At 38.3% G+C, this 14,917-nt stretch overlaps 1 protein-coding gene across 9 annotated transcripts in view; it reads left to right on the top strand.

The window, feature by feature from the left end:
• The window catches only part of NRG1 (neuregulin 1), an 888,216-nt gene that overhangs the window by 860,499 nt on the left and 12,800 nt on the right, over nt 1–14,917 (top strand). For 6 of the 9 annotated variants that reach the window (XM_074275397.1, XM_074275391.1, XM_074275396.1 and 3 more), the window contains 4 exons: nt 377–435; nt 6,401–6,424; nt 11,696–11,798; nt 14,458–14,584. In XM_074275397.1, the coding sequence (XP_074131498.1) occupies nt 377–435; nt 6,401–6,424; nt 11,696–11,798; nt 14,458–14,584 (313 nt within the window). The remainder of the gene's footprint in view (nt 1–376; nt 436–6,400; nt 6,425–11,695; nt 11,799–14,457; nt 14,585–14,917) is intronic. The other 3 variants (XM_074275392.1, XM_074275395.1, XM_074275393.1) reach the window with 3 other exon arrangements.

Below are 14,917 nucleotides of genomic sequence, written 5' to 3'. Positions count from 1 at the left end.
TGGGCAAGCCAGCCATTGACTTCTGACATCTTTGACCACTGATATAAATCAGAATTTCTTGAGTTACCAATATGACTTGGTTTCTTCAATTTACTTCATAAATATTCTCTGCTTTAAAAGGATGCAAACACCGGGGATGTGGTATGCATATCTCCACCATCTGTACCTGTTCATTCAAATTTGTTCGAAACTGGTCTCCTTGGAGGTGTCCCTCATCCCTCGAGCCACACTGGGGCAAAGCTGAGACTGTTCCTGGAGGTGAACTCACCAAGGTCCAGCAGTTGACACTGATGAAGCTTCTTTCTTAGCACATGTTCACTTCTTCTCTTTTCTCTGTTTTCTCTACCGTTGTTTTTGTTTTTGTTTTTCCTCTCAGGTGCCCAAATGAGTTTACTGGTGATCGTTGCCAAAACTACGTAATGGCGAGCTTCTACAGTACGTCCACTCCCTTTCTGTCTCTGCCTGAGTAGGAGCATGCCACGCCCAGAGGGCACTGCTTTCTTGCTGCTGCATCTCCCTCCCCAGATCACATCTAGAGCTAGATTTCTTCTACCAGGTCTAACATGGATGGCCTCTGCCTGTCGCATGAGAATCTTAACCAAAATCACTGTATGAACTGCTCTGTTTATGCCATGTTGACACTGAGACGCTAATAGGCATGTGAGGCTTAGGAGGGATCTCAAGGTGATATGGACTAAGGATAGCTAGTTAGGAGTGACAATCATAATAACTATCTCTAAAGTTCACTTTTATGGAGAAAATACAATAAAATCATTCCACTAAATAGTCTAACTTCTTTATAAAGATGTCACCAGTCTGAAAGGGATCTCACTAACTTGTAACCCATAATGCATTTGAAACTATGGTAAGTTTGATATGGTACAAAATGTGTTATTTATATTAAATAAACCTGACAAACAGAGTGTAGATGTTTCTCGTCATTGCCCAGTCTGCCTTTACAGAATGAGGGAAAGGTGGGAGAGATGTTAAAAGTGATAGGAATTTCAACAACAACCCAGGATAACTCAAATATAGATGCCCTTGATTTGCCCCCTCATCAATAGTGCTAAGCAAACCATACATCTAGGGCCAAGAAAATTGGAACATGTTTTTGAACTGATTTATAAGTAAATCTTAAGAGGGGAAGAAAGAATCACCACCATATTTTGAATATTAATTGGTTTTTCTTTGAAATATGAAATGCTTGCCTCTAGAACATGGGAAACTGAGACCTTGGATCCATTCTTCAGTTTCATGCAGCAAGCACTGCCCATGAAAAAATAGAATGCATTTCCCAGATTGCACAAAAATGTGTTCCCTTACTCATGTAGAATTAAGGCAAAGAATTTTCTCTTTTCCTTTATGCACCATCATTTTAAAAACTTGGTTGAGATGTTATAGTCCCAAGGGCTATTTCTTAAAGGCCTTCTTCTTGGAATTTCCAGTGATAGCCTTTGGAAAACCTTATATTTAGATTGCATTTGGAGAATCCAACAAGAAGCACATTTATGACTTACATCTTTAGGAGCCATTCAGAAAGCTTTTTTAAAAGTTGCATCTTTTCTCATCTTCTTCTGAGGTAATACCTTAATTAATAATCTCATATTATCTGCCTGCCACTACACTACAGGTCCAAGGGGAATTAAATTAATGGTGGTTTTCTGTTTTGGGAAGAATTGGAGGCTGTAGGGGAAAAAAAGAATTTTGCCCATATGATGATTTTTTTTTAAATGGCCATCTATCCTAGAGAGAATAATATAAAGTAATATTCAGGTTAGAAATGAAGCAAATTACCACCACCACCACCACCAAAGCTTGAAATCAACCAAATCTGCAAAACAGATCCAGATTGGAATCTCTTGCAAACTTCATTGTCAGCTGTTAAGGAGTGTTGAGTTCTTATATCATTAGTGTGACATGCTCTGGTGTTGGATTATACATTCATGGACCACAGTACCCCATAAGTCAAGTCTTGAATTTTATTTGACAAGTTAAAACATTTAGGAAAGAAGGTCTTTCTTGGATGGCTTCCTTTCAGGAATAATTTGCCCTCGAAAAGTAAGTGTTATGGCAGGAGGAAAGGATCAAGTAGCAGCCAGTTCAGACCTCTCACTCACTGTCTCTTGGATGACGTCATGTTTTTACTAAGAACATGGCATTGCCCCTACTTACTCAGCCATGTGGCTTGCCTTGATGGATTTCCTTTCCAAATAGCATTGTATCAAGTATTCAAAAATATAAGGCATACAGCATTTGAATCCTTGTATACCATAGGAGGATTCATAACTGTAAGAGCTCTTGGTAGTAGATGAGCACCCATTTTCAATAGTTGGTCCACATTAGTAGGGTCTGAGTCAGGAAATGGATCACCAATGTGAAGAAATATGAACTCTAAATTACAGTCTCAGGTATAACAGGATGCTATTCATCAATGATATTTCTAATGAACATATATATCTGCTATTGAGTTACACACAATTCTGCATTTTTCAATTCCTTGAAAAATGTGTACACTTAAGTAGTTTTAGCAGGATCCTAAAAAATCTAATTTACTCTACCAATATTTTTGATGTATAGTCCCAAGTGTGTATTTCCATCTCAGTCAGAAGGATTCTAGGCCAGCAGAGTGGCCTATAAAGCATGGAAAATATCCATGCTTTTTGTGTCTGGGAACAAGCAGGATACATTTACTTATAAAAGTCACAGGCACCAAATCTTTCCACACTTTACAAATGAAGTGGCAGTGTAGTTAGTTTAATGTGAAAGCAATTCAGACTCATGGCTACCAATCCACAAGGTAAGTGATCAAGCTGTAGGAACAATTGAATTGGCTGTAGTTAAAATTGACAGAGATACAATCCAATCATTTAGGGCAGGATGTTGAGATGATTCATCTGGGCATTCAGAGGTTGTCTGAGCATTTAAAGGCAGTCTCTAAGGGAAAAATGCTGGGTCATTTCAGTTAAGGATGAGTTGTTATAGAACATCATTCAATTCCACAACAACAAAATTATAGTATCATGCTAAATACCGGCTTGCAAAGAATGCCCCAAACAGTGGTCCCTCTATATTCTTATTCTACTGAAGCTTGTATGCTTATTGGAGGAAAAGACAATTATGGACAAGTGAGGTAATGTAAGGAATAAAAGAGCACAAATTATTCTGAAATGTATAGTCAGGGTAAAGTATCACTTCCTTTTTTGGGGCTATTGTTTTGAAATATGGAACTCACATCTTGCTTATGTAGTTGGTAGTAAATAATCCCTATTTAGAAACAATGGAAAATGAATCCCTATTCCATCAAATGTTACATATTTGAATTATTAACCAGTTAATTGATTTTTAGAAAATAATTACATTCTGAAAGATTATCCATAACAGATAACTAAAGTCCTTATAATTTGAATTCATTTTGTGAGTGAGTACACAGTAGGGAATCAATTATTAAAAGAAAGCTGAATTATTTCGTAAATATAACAACCCTTATGCTTCTAAATCATTAATTTAATTTGGGTAAAAAAAGAAGTTCTAGAGAAAGCATCTTTGAAATAATGAGCAGGAGATGTTAGGTTAAATAAAAAAGAGAAAGTTATAAACTGTACATGAAGTGAAAAAGGTTTGGGGACATGTAGGCTATTTTCCTTGAATCAAAACCAAAGAACTAGAAGCATGACTGAATGAGTAGTCAGGGCACCAGAAGGTAATGCATGTTTCATTATTAGAACTTAGGACCTGAGTCCATTTAAGAACTAAGTAGCAATTTTCCATTGACTCCTTTGCAATGGAAGTTACCTGATATGAATATAGTTCCCCGTGAAATGAAATGAGTACAATGACTAAACCATGAAAAAGCAGTTACACATATGCATGGGCATGCTAGTAATTTTACTGCAGACTTAACCAAGCTTTCTATGCTACTAATATATGCCATTAGCAGTGTTCATGGAGGCTCACAGGAACAGCTTTCTGGAAATCTTTCTCTTGCAAACATCAGCAGCAACTGCCAAGGAATGTTGAGTTCTTGTATCATATAGTTTATCTTGTCTTAACCCTTAAAGTCTTCCTGACTGTTTGGGGAGAAGGTGAGCATGGGAATGGAAGACTCCACTGTAGTCTCCTTGTAGGATTTTATTTACTGTCATGTTTCCAAATTTATATACATCAAACAAACAAAGAGTGGCTGAAAAAGTGGGTATAAATTATCCATTGTGGTCCAGAGAGAGAGGAAAAAGAATGGATCTGAGTGAAATTCAGTTCAAGTCACTCTGATCTTCAGTCTGTGAATTGGTAAATGTTAAGGCTTAAGGGATCTCCTTTGGGAGTAATTGCTTTTGTTTTCCCCTTTTCTCCCCCCTACCCCCATTAAATTTGGCAAGTTCCTTAGAATCTCTGGAGAAATTCAGATCATTAGATGAACTTTGAATAAAGGCTCAGGAATGCTTGGAATCTGGAATTTAGGATGTCCTAGTCTAAGTGACTTCTTTCTGGACTTTGGGTCCAGTGTCACATTTAGTACATAAAAGAGTCCTTTTTGATTGCAGAGACTACTCTTAGAATGAGGCACCCTGGCTCAAGAGAGTAGAATCATCCTGATTCTACTAATCAGATAGCTCCTTTCTTAATAACTAATTCAAAAACTAATTTATTTATATATCAAGGACTTATTTGCCAGATATTCTATTCCAAACACTATCCAGAGTATTACAAAGACATAGATAATCAGGGTCTATAACATGCATACAAATATAAAAATGCTAAATATGTCCAAAATATAATCAAATGCATACAAAGCTAAATATAAAGCAATTTCAGGTAGAGGACCTGTAACTGTAATCATTTAGATACAACCTCAGTGCTTAAACATCTCTGTGCACAAAGAGCAAGGATTATTGTTCTTCTGTGTTGTATGATAAAGCTGAGGCTTCCCCAAGATCATCCAACAAGATGAGACCTAGAACAGGTGATCAGGGACAAAAGAGAAGCATATTTTGATGTTCTTTCCTTTCCAGTGCCTCCTATCCACTCTTCTCAAACTTCTAAGATTTCTCATTGAGAGGGTAGGTTTTCTGGCAGCCAAAGAGAAAAGTGATACTTGCCATTTGGGAGATCCTACATGTCCTTTGAGACCAAGTAGGCAAAGGCCATCCCTAAGTCCATAAGGAATCATTCTAATAGCCACTCTCCCAAAGAGGGGCTCTTTCCCTATGTGGCTGTCTTTTTTTGGGCCTTAATGTTGCCCAGTGCTGTCCTATAAGATTCTTTAAATGAAAGTTTCTAAGTTTCTGTGCAAATAATACTTGTCCTGGCAACATTTTGGGTGAAAGTGGAAATGGGGCCCCTGAATCTGGGAGTGCCCAAAGATTATCATCCAGTTAGCTAAATCTTCAAACACTATACTAGGGATGTAGAATTAGACAACATATTGCTGATTTTAAAATAGGCAATAATGGTACCAAACTGCAAGGGGATTACAATCTAATAAGATAAAACGTTTGGAAAACAAATAGGTCAAAAGGAAGCACAGATTAGTGGTGACAGTTCTGATTGGGATCAGAGGGCTTGAGTCTAAATCTCATCCATGTGCCTTATACTACCTAGGTGAGCCTAGGAAAGCCTAGCCACTCATCTAGGTCTGTTTCCTCTTCTATAAAAGGACCCAGATGATCTCATAATACCTCTGTCAGATAGAGAGTACCATGCCCATTTTAGAGAGGAAGAAACTAAAGGCATTGATATTTGGACAATGCCATATAGAAATACTATTGGAAGATTGGAAAGAGCCTCCAGGTCTCTTGATTCCATTCTAGAACTTTAGGCAACAGAGTCTGATGACAAAAGAGTAAAGGAGTAGAGTAGGGAGACATTGCAAAAATGGATTAATGTAAGCCAATAATGCCCCTCACTCTCCCCAAAAGAAGTTAATTCTCTCAAGACTGTTTGCAACCTGTCCAAACATATATCTTTATATGGTATAGGAGGAGGAGTTTGACAGGGAATTTAGCTAAGTGAGGACCTTTTAGGTCCTCAGTTTCTCTCTGTGTAAGGTGAAGATATTGACTTTCTAAGGGCCATAGCAGCTCAGAAACTTATAAACCAAACTCCTGAAAGGCAGCTCTTCTTCCCAGCCTCTCCATCAGTGAAGCCTTTGAAGGGTTAAGCAGAGCACCTTATATACCCTATGGTAGGTGGGTGCCAGTCTTTTCCAGGAAATGAAGTGCTTTTCATAGACTCAACCTTGATGACACCTGCATGAACACTGCTCCAAGAACCCTTCCCCACTGGTCCTGTTTTTATGTGCAAACAAACAGTGTAACTTTATTTTGGACTACCATGTATTGCTCTTTTCTGAAACTGTGTCCCTTTTCTTTCTTTTTTTTTTGTCAACTTTCTGCATTGGCAGAGCATCTTGGGATTGAATTTATGGGTATGGACCAATCATTCCTTTTTTAGTGCCTTCGAGCACATTTTAGCACCTGTGAACTTGACTGTCTCTTACCCTTTCTTTCCCCCTTTCCTCTGGATTCCTAACCAATGTCTTTTTGCTTTAGAAGGGATCATACAGTCATAACAGTGGTCTCTCTGGGCTTTTAGCTATGATTAGACATAACACTAGAGTGTTAGTGAGGGCAGCTCACTCTCATTTCCCAGGCCCCATTTCAGGTTTCCTATCCCCATAACCCATAGCCAATTCCCTTCTCTACCATAGTGTTTGGCCTGCAGATTTCATTTGTTGTGAAAAGGTTGATAAGGCCTTCAGGGCAATCAAATCTCCTGGGCTCCAGCACCCTCAGGGGTCTTCTACCAGTATAATCATTCCAGAAGCCTCCTCATGCCCATTTCAGGTTGGGAGCCAAAGGAAAAATCATCTATTCTTGGGGCAGGAAATACAGACTCTGGTGGGGAAATACAATAGTATGTGCTTGGATTAGATAATGCCTCAGGCTTAGTTATGTTTACCTTCCTTATCTTCTGAGCAAAGACAAAGAAAATATATAAAGAAAATAGGCTCTGTGGCTCTCTCTAGAGTTGACTGAGATTTTCATTGAGAATGTCTATGCTGAGGGAACAGAAGCCAATCCACAAGGATTTCCCAGACAACAAATCCTACAGGATTCTCCCACCACTAGCCTTGAAGAAAGAATCCTGAGTTATTCTTATGCCAGTCTGGGTGCTGATATGGTGGAGCAACTTGATGACTAAAGGCAGAGTTCCCAGAATTTCAGGGAAATGGGTGACAGAACAGATCAAATCAATTCTGAGGCCCTTGGTTCAAATTCTGGTTTTGCCCAATGCTATCTGTCTGATTATAGGCAAGATCTCCACTCTTTCCCATGTCAAGTCCCTGATCCATAAAAGAGAAAGAACAGAGACCCAAACAACATCAGCTCATGAAGAATGTATTATCGGTTTGGTTGCAGGCTGGTGTGACAATTGACTTGGATGAAGAATACCCTTGCTTTCTTTTCTTCCAGCCACTTTAGCGCTAGATGATGACATCTGAGTGGCCTCATTCACATACCTGTTTCCCCAGCTATGTTATCATAGGCTTGACTAAACAGCTTTTCACAAGTAAACATATAGTCTTCATTAATATAATAAACTACACCTAAGAAAATCTGTCACCATATCTTTTCTGCAAATGAAAATTTTCTCATCCTGGCTTAGTTACAAATGTTTAGCATTCTGTCTAAAGGACAACTTGCCTTTTGCAAGGTTTCCCATCCACTGGGGACTAATGCCCCAGAATGGTGAGGGCCCTCTTCCTAGGAAGATATTGGTGACTGCAGAAAGACCATCCAATGCAGTCCAGTGCAATTGAATTCAAGCCAACTCAACAAACATTTATAGCAAAAAACCACAGGGGAGCTCTTCTATGTCCAGGAGAAAAATGTTTTCATTCTATCCAGGGCTCCACCTTCTCGAAGGCTGCAGCTCCTATTAACTCCAGAAAGCTTAAAGACATAGGATCTAAAAGTAGAACAGAGTGAGATCATCTCTATGGAAGGATGGCCAGTACAGGCCAGACCAGAGCCAACCAGATTCAGAGTTCAGTGAGCCAATGCTGCAGTGATGCTGCAGGGACGTTTAGATGTTCCTATTAGCTCCTGGCCTATCAGACTAGTAGCTTTTTTTCCCCCTTTCAATTCTGCATCTGATTTGCTCTTTCTCTGCTGACCATGTAACAGCATCTATAGGGAGGAACAATATCTTTTTTCAAAGATATTGCCATAGCTTTCTCCAAAGATCCTTTCCTTAGTGTTTTTTGAATTACTGCCAAATCTATCACAAAAAAACACAATTAATGTTGTGTGATTCACCTGGTCATATAAATTGAAAGCAGCACAAATAACAGACTTCGGGACAAGATGCGTTCGTTTGGGTGTCTGTTGAAGTAGATAGACTGCAGAAAGCTCACACCTCCATCCTCTAACAGCTGCCTCCCTTCCATTGGCTAATTTAAGTGTGTCTGGATGGCCTTTACCACAAGGAGTTATGGGATTGGAGAGTTGGTAGAAGCAAAAACCTAATCCAACCCATAAATAAAAATAATCTACCATACCATATGCCTAATAAATGCCCATGCAGCCTCTGCTTACAGACCCCCAAAGAACAAGAGCTACCATTCCCTCAGGCAGCCCATAGAACTTGGGGTTTATTAATTGATTTTTTGGTCCCCCTCCCAACCCGCAAATACACTTTTAGTCCAAACCTAAATTTGCTTCTCTGTAACTTCCAGTCATAGGAAGAGGGGAAGTAACAGAACAAATCTAATCCCTGCTTCATCAATATAGCTGCCTTTTAAAAAAACTTTCTTTGTTCCTATTGAGGCTTCTCTTCTCCAAGTTAATCACGTCTACTTCCTTCAACCAATCCATACATGGAATGAACTCCAGGTACTAAATCATCTTAATTTTGCCTCCTCTAGAATGAGGTTCAGCAAACTACAGCCCATAGGCAAATCCTGCTCCACTACCTGTTTTGTGTAATCAGAACTAAGAATGGTGTTTTGCATCTTAAATAGAAAACTACTTTATTTCAAAATGTACAAACCATTCTTTATTGGAAGGTTAGTAAGCACTGATTTTTCAGTGTCTTGTTTAAGCTTTGGTTCCCACCACTTTACAAAGTAAAGATGTGGTTTTATGAGGTATGAGGGCAGAATATACAATAGGACTATCACTTCCCTTACTCCTGGATTGTCACTTTCTATATACTCATCTCAGCCACATCAGCTTCCATTTGACCTCTTGAATAAGGACAGAATGGAAATAAGGTATGTCCCTGGAGAGAGATCCACCTGCCCAATCCCAAGAAATGTTTTTAGGAAGAAAACTAGTACAAAGAGCACAATTCATTGTCCAAATGGTTATTTGCTGTTTCATCATTTCTGATACATATTTTTCAATGAAATTCACAGAAAAGCCCTCCTTGCTTTTAGAGCCAACAACAACAACAACAAAAATAATCCCAGCAAATGAAGCAATATGAAATTAAATTAAATTAAATTAAAAGAGTTGGAAAGAAAAAGAGAAAAGTGGTAGGCAAAAAGATTTGCCTTGTATCAAGGACAAAGAAGGGGTTGAAGTGGGTTACCTCTCATCTATGCCTTCTATTCAGACATCATGAACAAAAGCAATCACAGCTGGGCTAAAATATGTAAGAAAGTACTCCAATCGGGCCTAAAGCCCAGTGGGCCTGGCAATAGGAAAAGCAGGGTCCAGAGGAAGAGAGGCCATGACCATTCCCTCCTGGGGATGAAGGTGTAAATAAGCCATGACCATTCCCTACTGGCATGACTCTTGCTACTTTTGTAAAGAACTAAGGGCAAACTATGTCTCCTGGCCCCCTGGTCACTTGGTTTTTCCACTGCTATTCACAGGTTCCATTAGGCTAGTTAAGGAGTTATGCTGTATGGAAATCCCTGCCAACTTTATTTCCACCTTTTTTTTTCCCCAAACATCTCTTCACATTGTTTTCCCCAGTATGAAGCATGCTATGCAAGAGCCTACAGTTGACTTATTAACATTAATCTTTAACCTTCTCCTGCCCTCACTGTTACTCTCCTTTATCTCTATCTTTTTGTCCATCTGCCTCTGTTTGATTTTCCTTTCACCTTCCAACTCCAACTGTTTTTCATTTGTTTTGTAGTTGTCAATTGTTTAATCCAAGCCATCCTCTCATCCTTTTTGCCTACGGACTTTTCTTCTTTCCTTATTGATAATCAGACTTAATATTAATTGGGTTTGACAATGTTCTTAGCTTGTTAACTGGAATTTGATGACCATGAGCTCAGCTTGTGAAAGATGCCCTAAATAATGACAGAGTGCATTTTATCAGAGAAATTAAAATGTACTTGTTTTCAGAAAAGTGTTGTGCAAACATTTCTTCCAACTGAGAGAAAAAAATGGAAGGGAGTGATAAAGAGGATTTTGTCAAGGGCTGCCTGGAAAATTTTGTTTTTACAACATGCCCTGGTTTGTTGTTCACCAGCTTAATTAGGGAGACGAGTCTCCAGCTTTGACTCAGTAATTACATACACCAGTGGAGTTCTATTTTTGAATGTTCTTGTGAATACATCCTAATCACTGTAATTAATCCAGTTGGATACTCAATTTCTTTGAGATCTAGGCCACTGTTAAATAAATTCCATCTTGTGAGGGGCTCAACTCCAGTCTGACCTAATGCTCATTCCCTCCAAGAAGTAGGATACAACCCACCTATAGTTTGTACCCTCATTTCATTTCTATTGGACTTCATTCCTGAATTGGAGATCAGGTTCCCTTAGAGCCTTGGAAATTCTCCACATCTGAGCTGGGAGAGATGTACTTTGATATCTCAACATTCAAGAGTTCTTTGGCCAAGTGTGACCAACAGTGGCATGTATGGTCAACTCTAAGCCAAAAATGACACATGTTAATGATTTTTTTCCTAATGATTAATTATCTCCATGGCAGGGATGAGGAACACATCTAAGAATAGTTCCTTAAAAACAAGCTGACATTTTGGCTCAATCTCCCTTTTGGGGTTGTAAATCTAACCTTATTCATTGCATTTTCTCTGATACAATGGCTCAGGGCTCAAAGTGAGGCTTTTTGAGTTTTTTTTTACATTGATCTTGACACAGGGTCTTGCCTCATTGCCTTTGGTAACTACAAGCCAAGCTTATGTTTGCAAATGTTTTTGAGTTTGTCCTTTGTTTTCTTTTCACCTTTTCATTGATTAAAATGCTTTTTGTAAAGCCCGCTGGAATTTAAGAAGGTCTTTGGGAATAAAGAGACATCAGGAGGGATCCAGATAGTTCCTGGTTATTCATTGCCATAAAGCTTATTCCAGCTGTCTTTGCAAGAATAACAAACAAAACAAAAAAATCTACAATTATGTATTTTTTCTAAATCTAACATTTATGATATGTCATATTTAAAATGTCTATATTTGGCTTGTTTAATATAATCCCTAAGTATATTTGTAGCTTGCTCTAAATGGAATTCTGTTATTGGATATTTTGGTTTTGAATGGCACCAATATGTTGAAGTTATTCTCTGTGACTGGTTGCCATGCTTTGTTTTGTTTTGTCCCCCTGTTCTTTTCTTGTGAGTAGAGTTGGTACCAGATAGCATGCCAAATGTTCAGTCTGTTTGCTTTTTGGGAATGCAGAGTATACCTGGTAACATGATCTTCTTGTGCCCCTTTCCAGAAGCTGAGGAACTCTACCAGAAAAGAGTGTTGACCATCACTGGCATCTGCATTGCCCTCCTGGTGGTTGGCATCATGTGTGTGGTGGCCTACTGCAAAACCAAGTAAACCTTCCTCTTCCTTGTCTTTCTATCATTAACACAGATGGGTAAGAGGCAGAGAGATCTTGGGGAAAGAATAAGATCCCATCATCTACCCAGGAGCAATGGGGATTATTGTCCGTTGTCTTGACTTCTGTTTGTTTCTCTGGCTATGAATCATCCAGATTCATAAGGGGCCGTGTTCAGAATGGGGAAAAGAAAATCCAGCTCCTTGAAATATTTCATGATAGACGTGGACATAGCCAGCTGATTGCTACTGACTCAACCCTCCCCAAGTTGGGACTACAAAGATTTTAGAACATGTGCATATAAAAACACTGAAAATCCGATAGGAGGAAGACATCAGGTATTGAGTTGACATCAGCCATTCTCATTCAGTACAGATGTGCTGACCACAACAATGAGATCCAGAGCAAATATAGCGAAAGACAAATGGTTTAAGGGAGTCCCTAGATTCCAGTCTTTTCTGTTTTTGATCTTGATCTAGCTTTTCACTGAAATAGAGGAAGTCCCCAAATGAAAATGCCCAGTGTTGATGCTTATTGGTATTTAGAATCTAAGGGAATTCCCTGAGTAGTTGAAAGGTGGGGGAACTTAGTTAGCTCTGGTCTCATAGCTAGATTACAGTAGTCTTGACTGAATGATCATAAGATCACGGGTAGACCTGGAAAAGGAGCTTAGAGAATGAGAAAGATAAGGAAAGTAAGTCTGACAGAAATTAAATACCTTACCCAGGGTCACACAGCTAGGAAGGTATAGTCAGAAGGAGATCTTCCTATTTCCAGCTGTAATCTATTTCTTTTCACAATGTGGCATAATTAAAATAGTATTTGATTTAGAGTCAGAGGAAATAGGTTCAAATCTTACTTCTGCTACCTATATGAATATGGATAAATTATTTCCCCTTTATGAACTTCAGTTTCATCATTGGAGATTAGAATTAATGCCCTTTGTGGTACCTTATAATCCTAAACCTATGACTTAATGTTGGCTGTTTATATGGTTATGAATTAACTATATATGACCACATATAACCATATGTGAAATAGCCAGTTTGGGATATGGAACAATAATGAAGTATCCAATAATTATCTGAGGGCCAAAGCCCCACATCTATTGGGAAATGATAAAATAAATTATTATTTTGCTATTAAAATACAGCTTTATGGAATCTGTGTTGAAGTTTTCCAATTCCACTCAATACTGCAGTTGTTTACAATGTGATTAGTGAGAGTAAAGGGAATTTTGTGAGGAGAAAGGAGAGGATGGAAAGTCTTGGAAAGCACCATTTGCCAAGTTTGGAAAGCCCTATGCATCATTTTCATTGAGTTTTGTGTCCTCCTCCAAATTGTGCATGCTTATTAACAAACAAGGATTTCCTTTTGGGCCTCCATATTCCAATTCACTCCAAAGCTCAGATAAAATCAGATTAACAAAACCTTCTGCTACATAACAGCATTCTTCTTTTGACAGTACTTTTTTCTGTTCCAGCAATGATTTCCTCAGTGATGTCAGGCCAGCTGTTGGAGGAAAACATATTCTTGAGTCAGATACAGATGTCTTTGAAGAACAAAACAAAACAAAACAAAAAAAAAGATCACTTATATGCAGGGTACTATTCAGGATAGAGTGAGGAATAGGCCTTTTAGATAAGGCCCTGCTCTCAAGAAACTCACAATCACAACAAGAGCTAAAACACAAATAGAGATACACAACAATAAAATTATCATCAAATTAGAGTTAAAAAACAGAGTCCTTAAATCAAAGATTTAGAAATAGAAAAGATTCTAAAAAGCCATCTAGACGGAACTTACCATTTTATAAATGAGGAAACTGAGTCCCAGAAAAGTTAAATGACTTGCTGAGTTTATATAGCTCACAAAGTACAATAGGGAAAATGAAAGTTCTCTTTCAAGTTTGCCAAACACAATAGTAATTTTATTCCTAACTATAAATTGTAGAGGAGATTCTTGTTGAAGTACAAGTTATTCACTTGAGGTCTCTTTCTAGTGTGAAGTTCTCTGAGGTTATGTGAATTGTAATAATAAAATAAATGAAACCACACTTCTTTTTCTCTTTTCCACTAGATTGATTTGTCCTTAAAAATTCTTTGCCAATTTAGCCTTGTCTGTAATAAAGCATGCCTTCCAAAGTGGTAACAGCTCTGTCCATTTTCCCATCTTGATACAATTCATGGAACTTATAATCGGGAGGGTTCTTGGAAGCCATCCAAAGAAACTTCCCATTAAACAGATGTATAAACTGAGGAATAGTGAAAGGAAGTATCTTGGCTAGGATAACACAGGTACAAAGTGTACCTAGCATTCAAACACATGATCCTTATTTAAAATCCAATATTCCTTCCATTTTACTTTTACTTTGTCTTTTCTCTCTTATCAGTATCAATGAACACAATACCATTGATCAGGGTTTAGTGAGTGAGAATATATCAAAGATGTTCATTAGAATTTAAGGATTTGGGAAGACTTCCTTCTCCTCAGACTTCTACCTTTAAAGTCCCTTAACTCTATTTTCTAAATCTGCCTCCATAATTTGACACCTTTAATCTATAGACACAAGATCCTGAGATAGGATAATGATTTAATTATTTTAAGAAGTGCTCTATCTTTGACTAAAAATCTATTCTGTCTCTCATATGCAGGAAGCAGCGAAAAAAGCTTCATGACCGGTTACGACAGAGCCTTCGTTCAGAACGCAACAATATGGTGAACATGGCCAATGGACCTCACCACCCCAACCCGCCCCCAGAGAATGTACAGCTGGTCAATGTAGGTTGCTTGAGCTCTGAGAACAAATACTGAGGAATGCTGTCTACCCAACTGGGCTATGCCTTGAGTAAATTCTTATACAGGGTTTATGCTCAGTGACTACTACTCACGTCCTGAGCTTCCCGGAATATGGAATTTCTCCAGGAGGAAATAACAGGAACGTTCTTCAAGTGTTTTGGGTTTATGATAACACAAATATGTTTCCTTTTCCGGCTTTATTCATTAAGTGGTTGGATAATAACATCAAGATTTGTGTTTCTTTTGATAGAGTGCATGAACATCTTGCCTACTTATTTCATCTGAAAAATAATGTAAAGGAAAAGGATCATAACC

This window comes from Sminthopsis crassicaudata, chromosome 6 (genome assembly GCF_048593235.1).
Source record: "Sminthopsis crassicaudata isolate SCR6 chromosome 6, ASM4859323v1, whole genome shotgun sequence".
Taxonomy (NCBI): domain Eukaryota; kingdom Metazoa; phylum Chordata; class Mammalia; order Dasyuromorphia; family Dasyuridae; genus Sminthopsis; species Sminthopsis crassicaudata.
The sequence above is the reverse complement of the archived record's forward strand: the minus strand, read 5'-3'. Positions and strand labels throughout refer to the sequence as shown.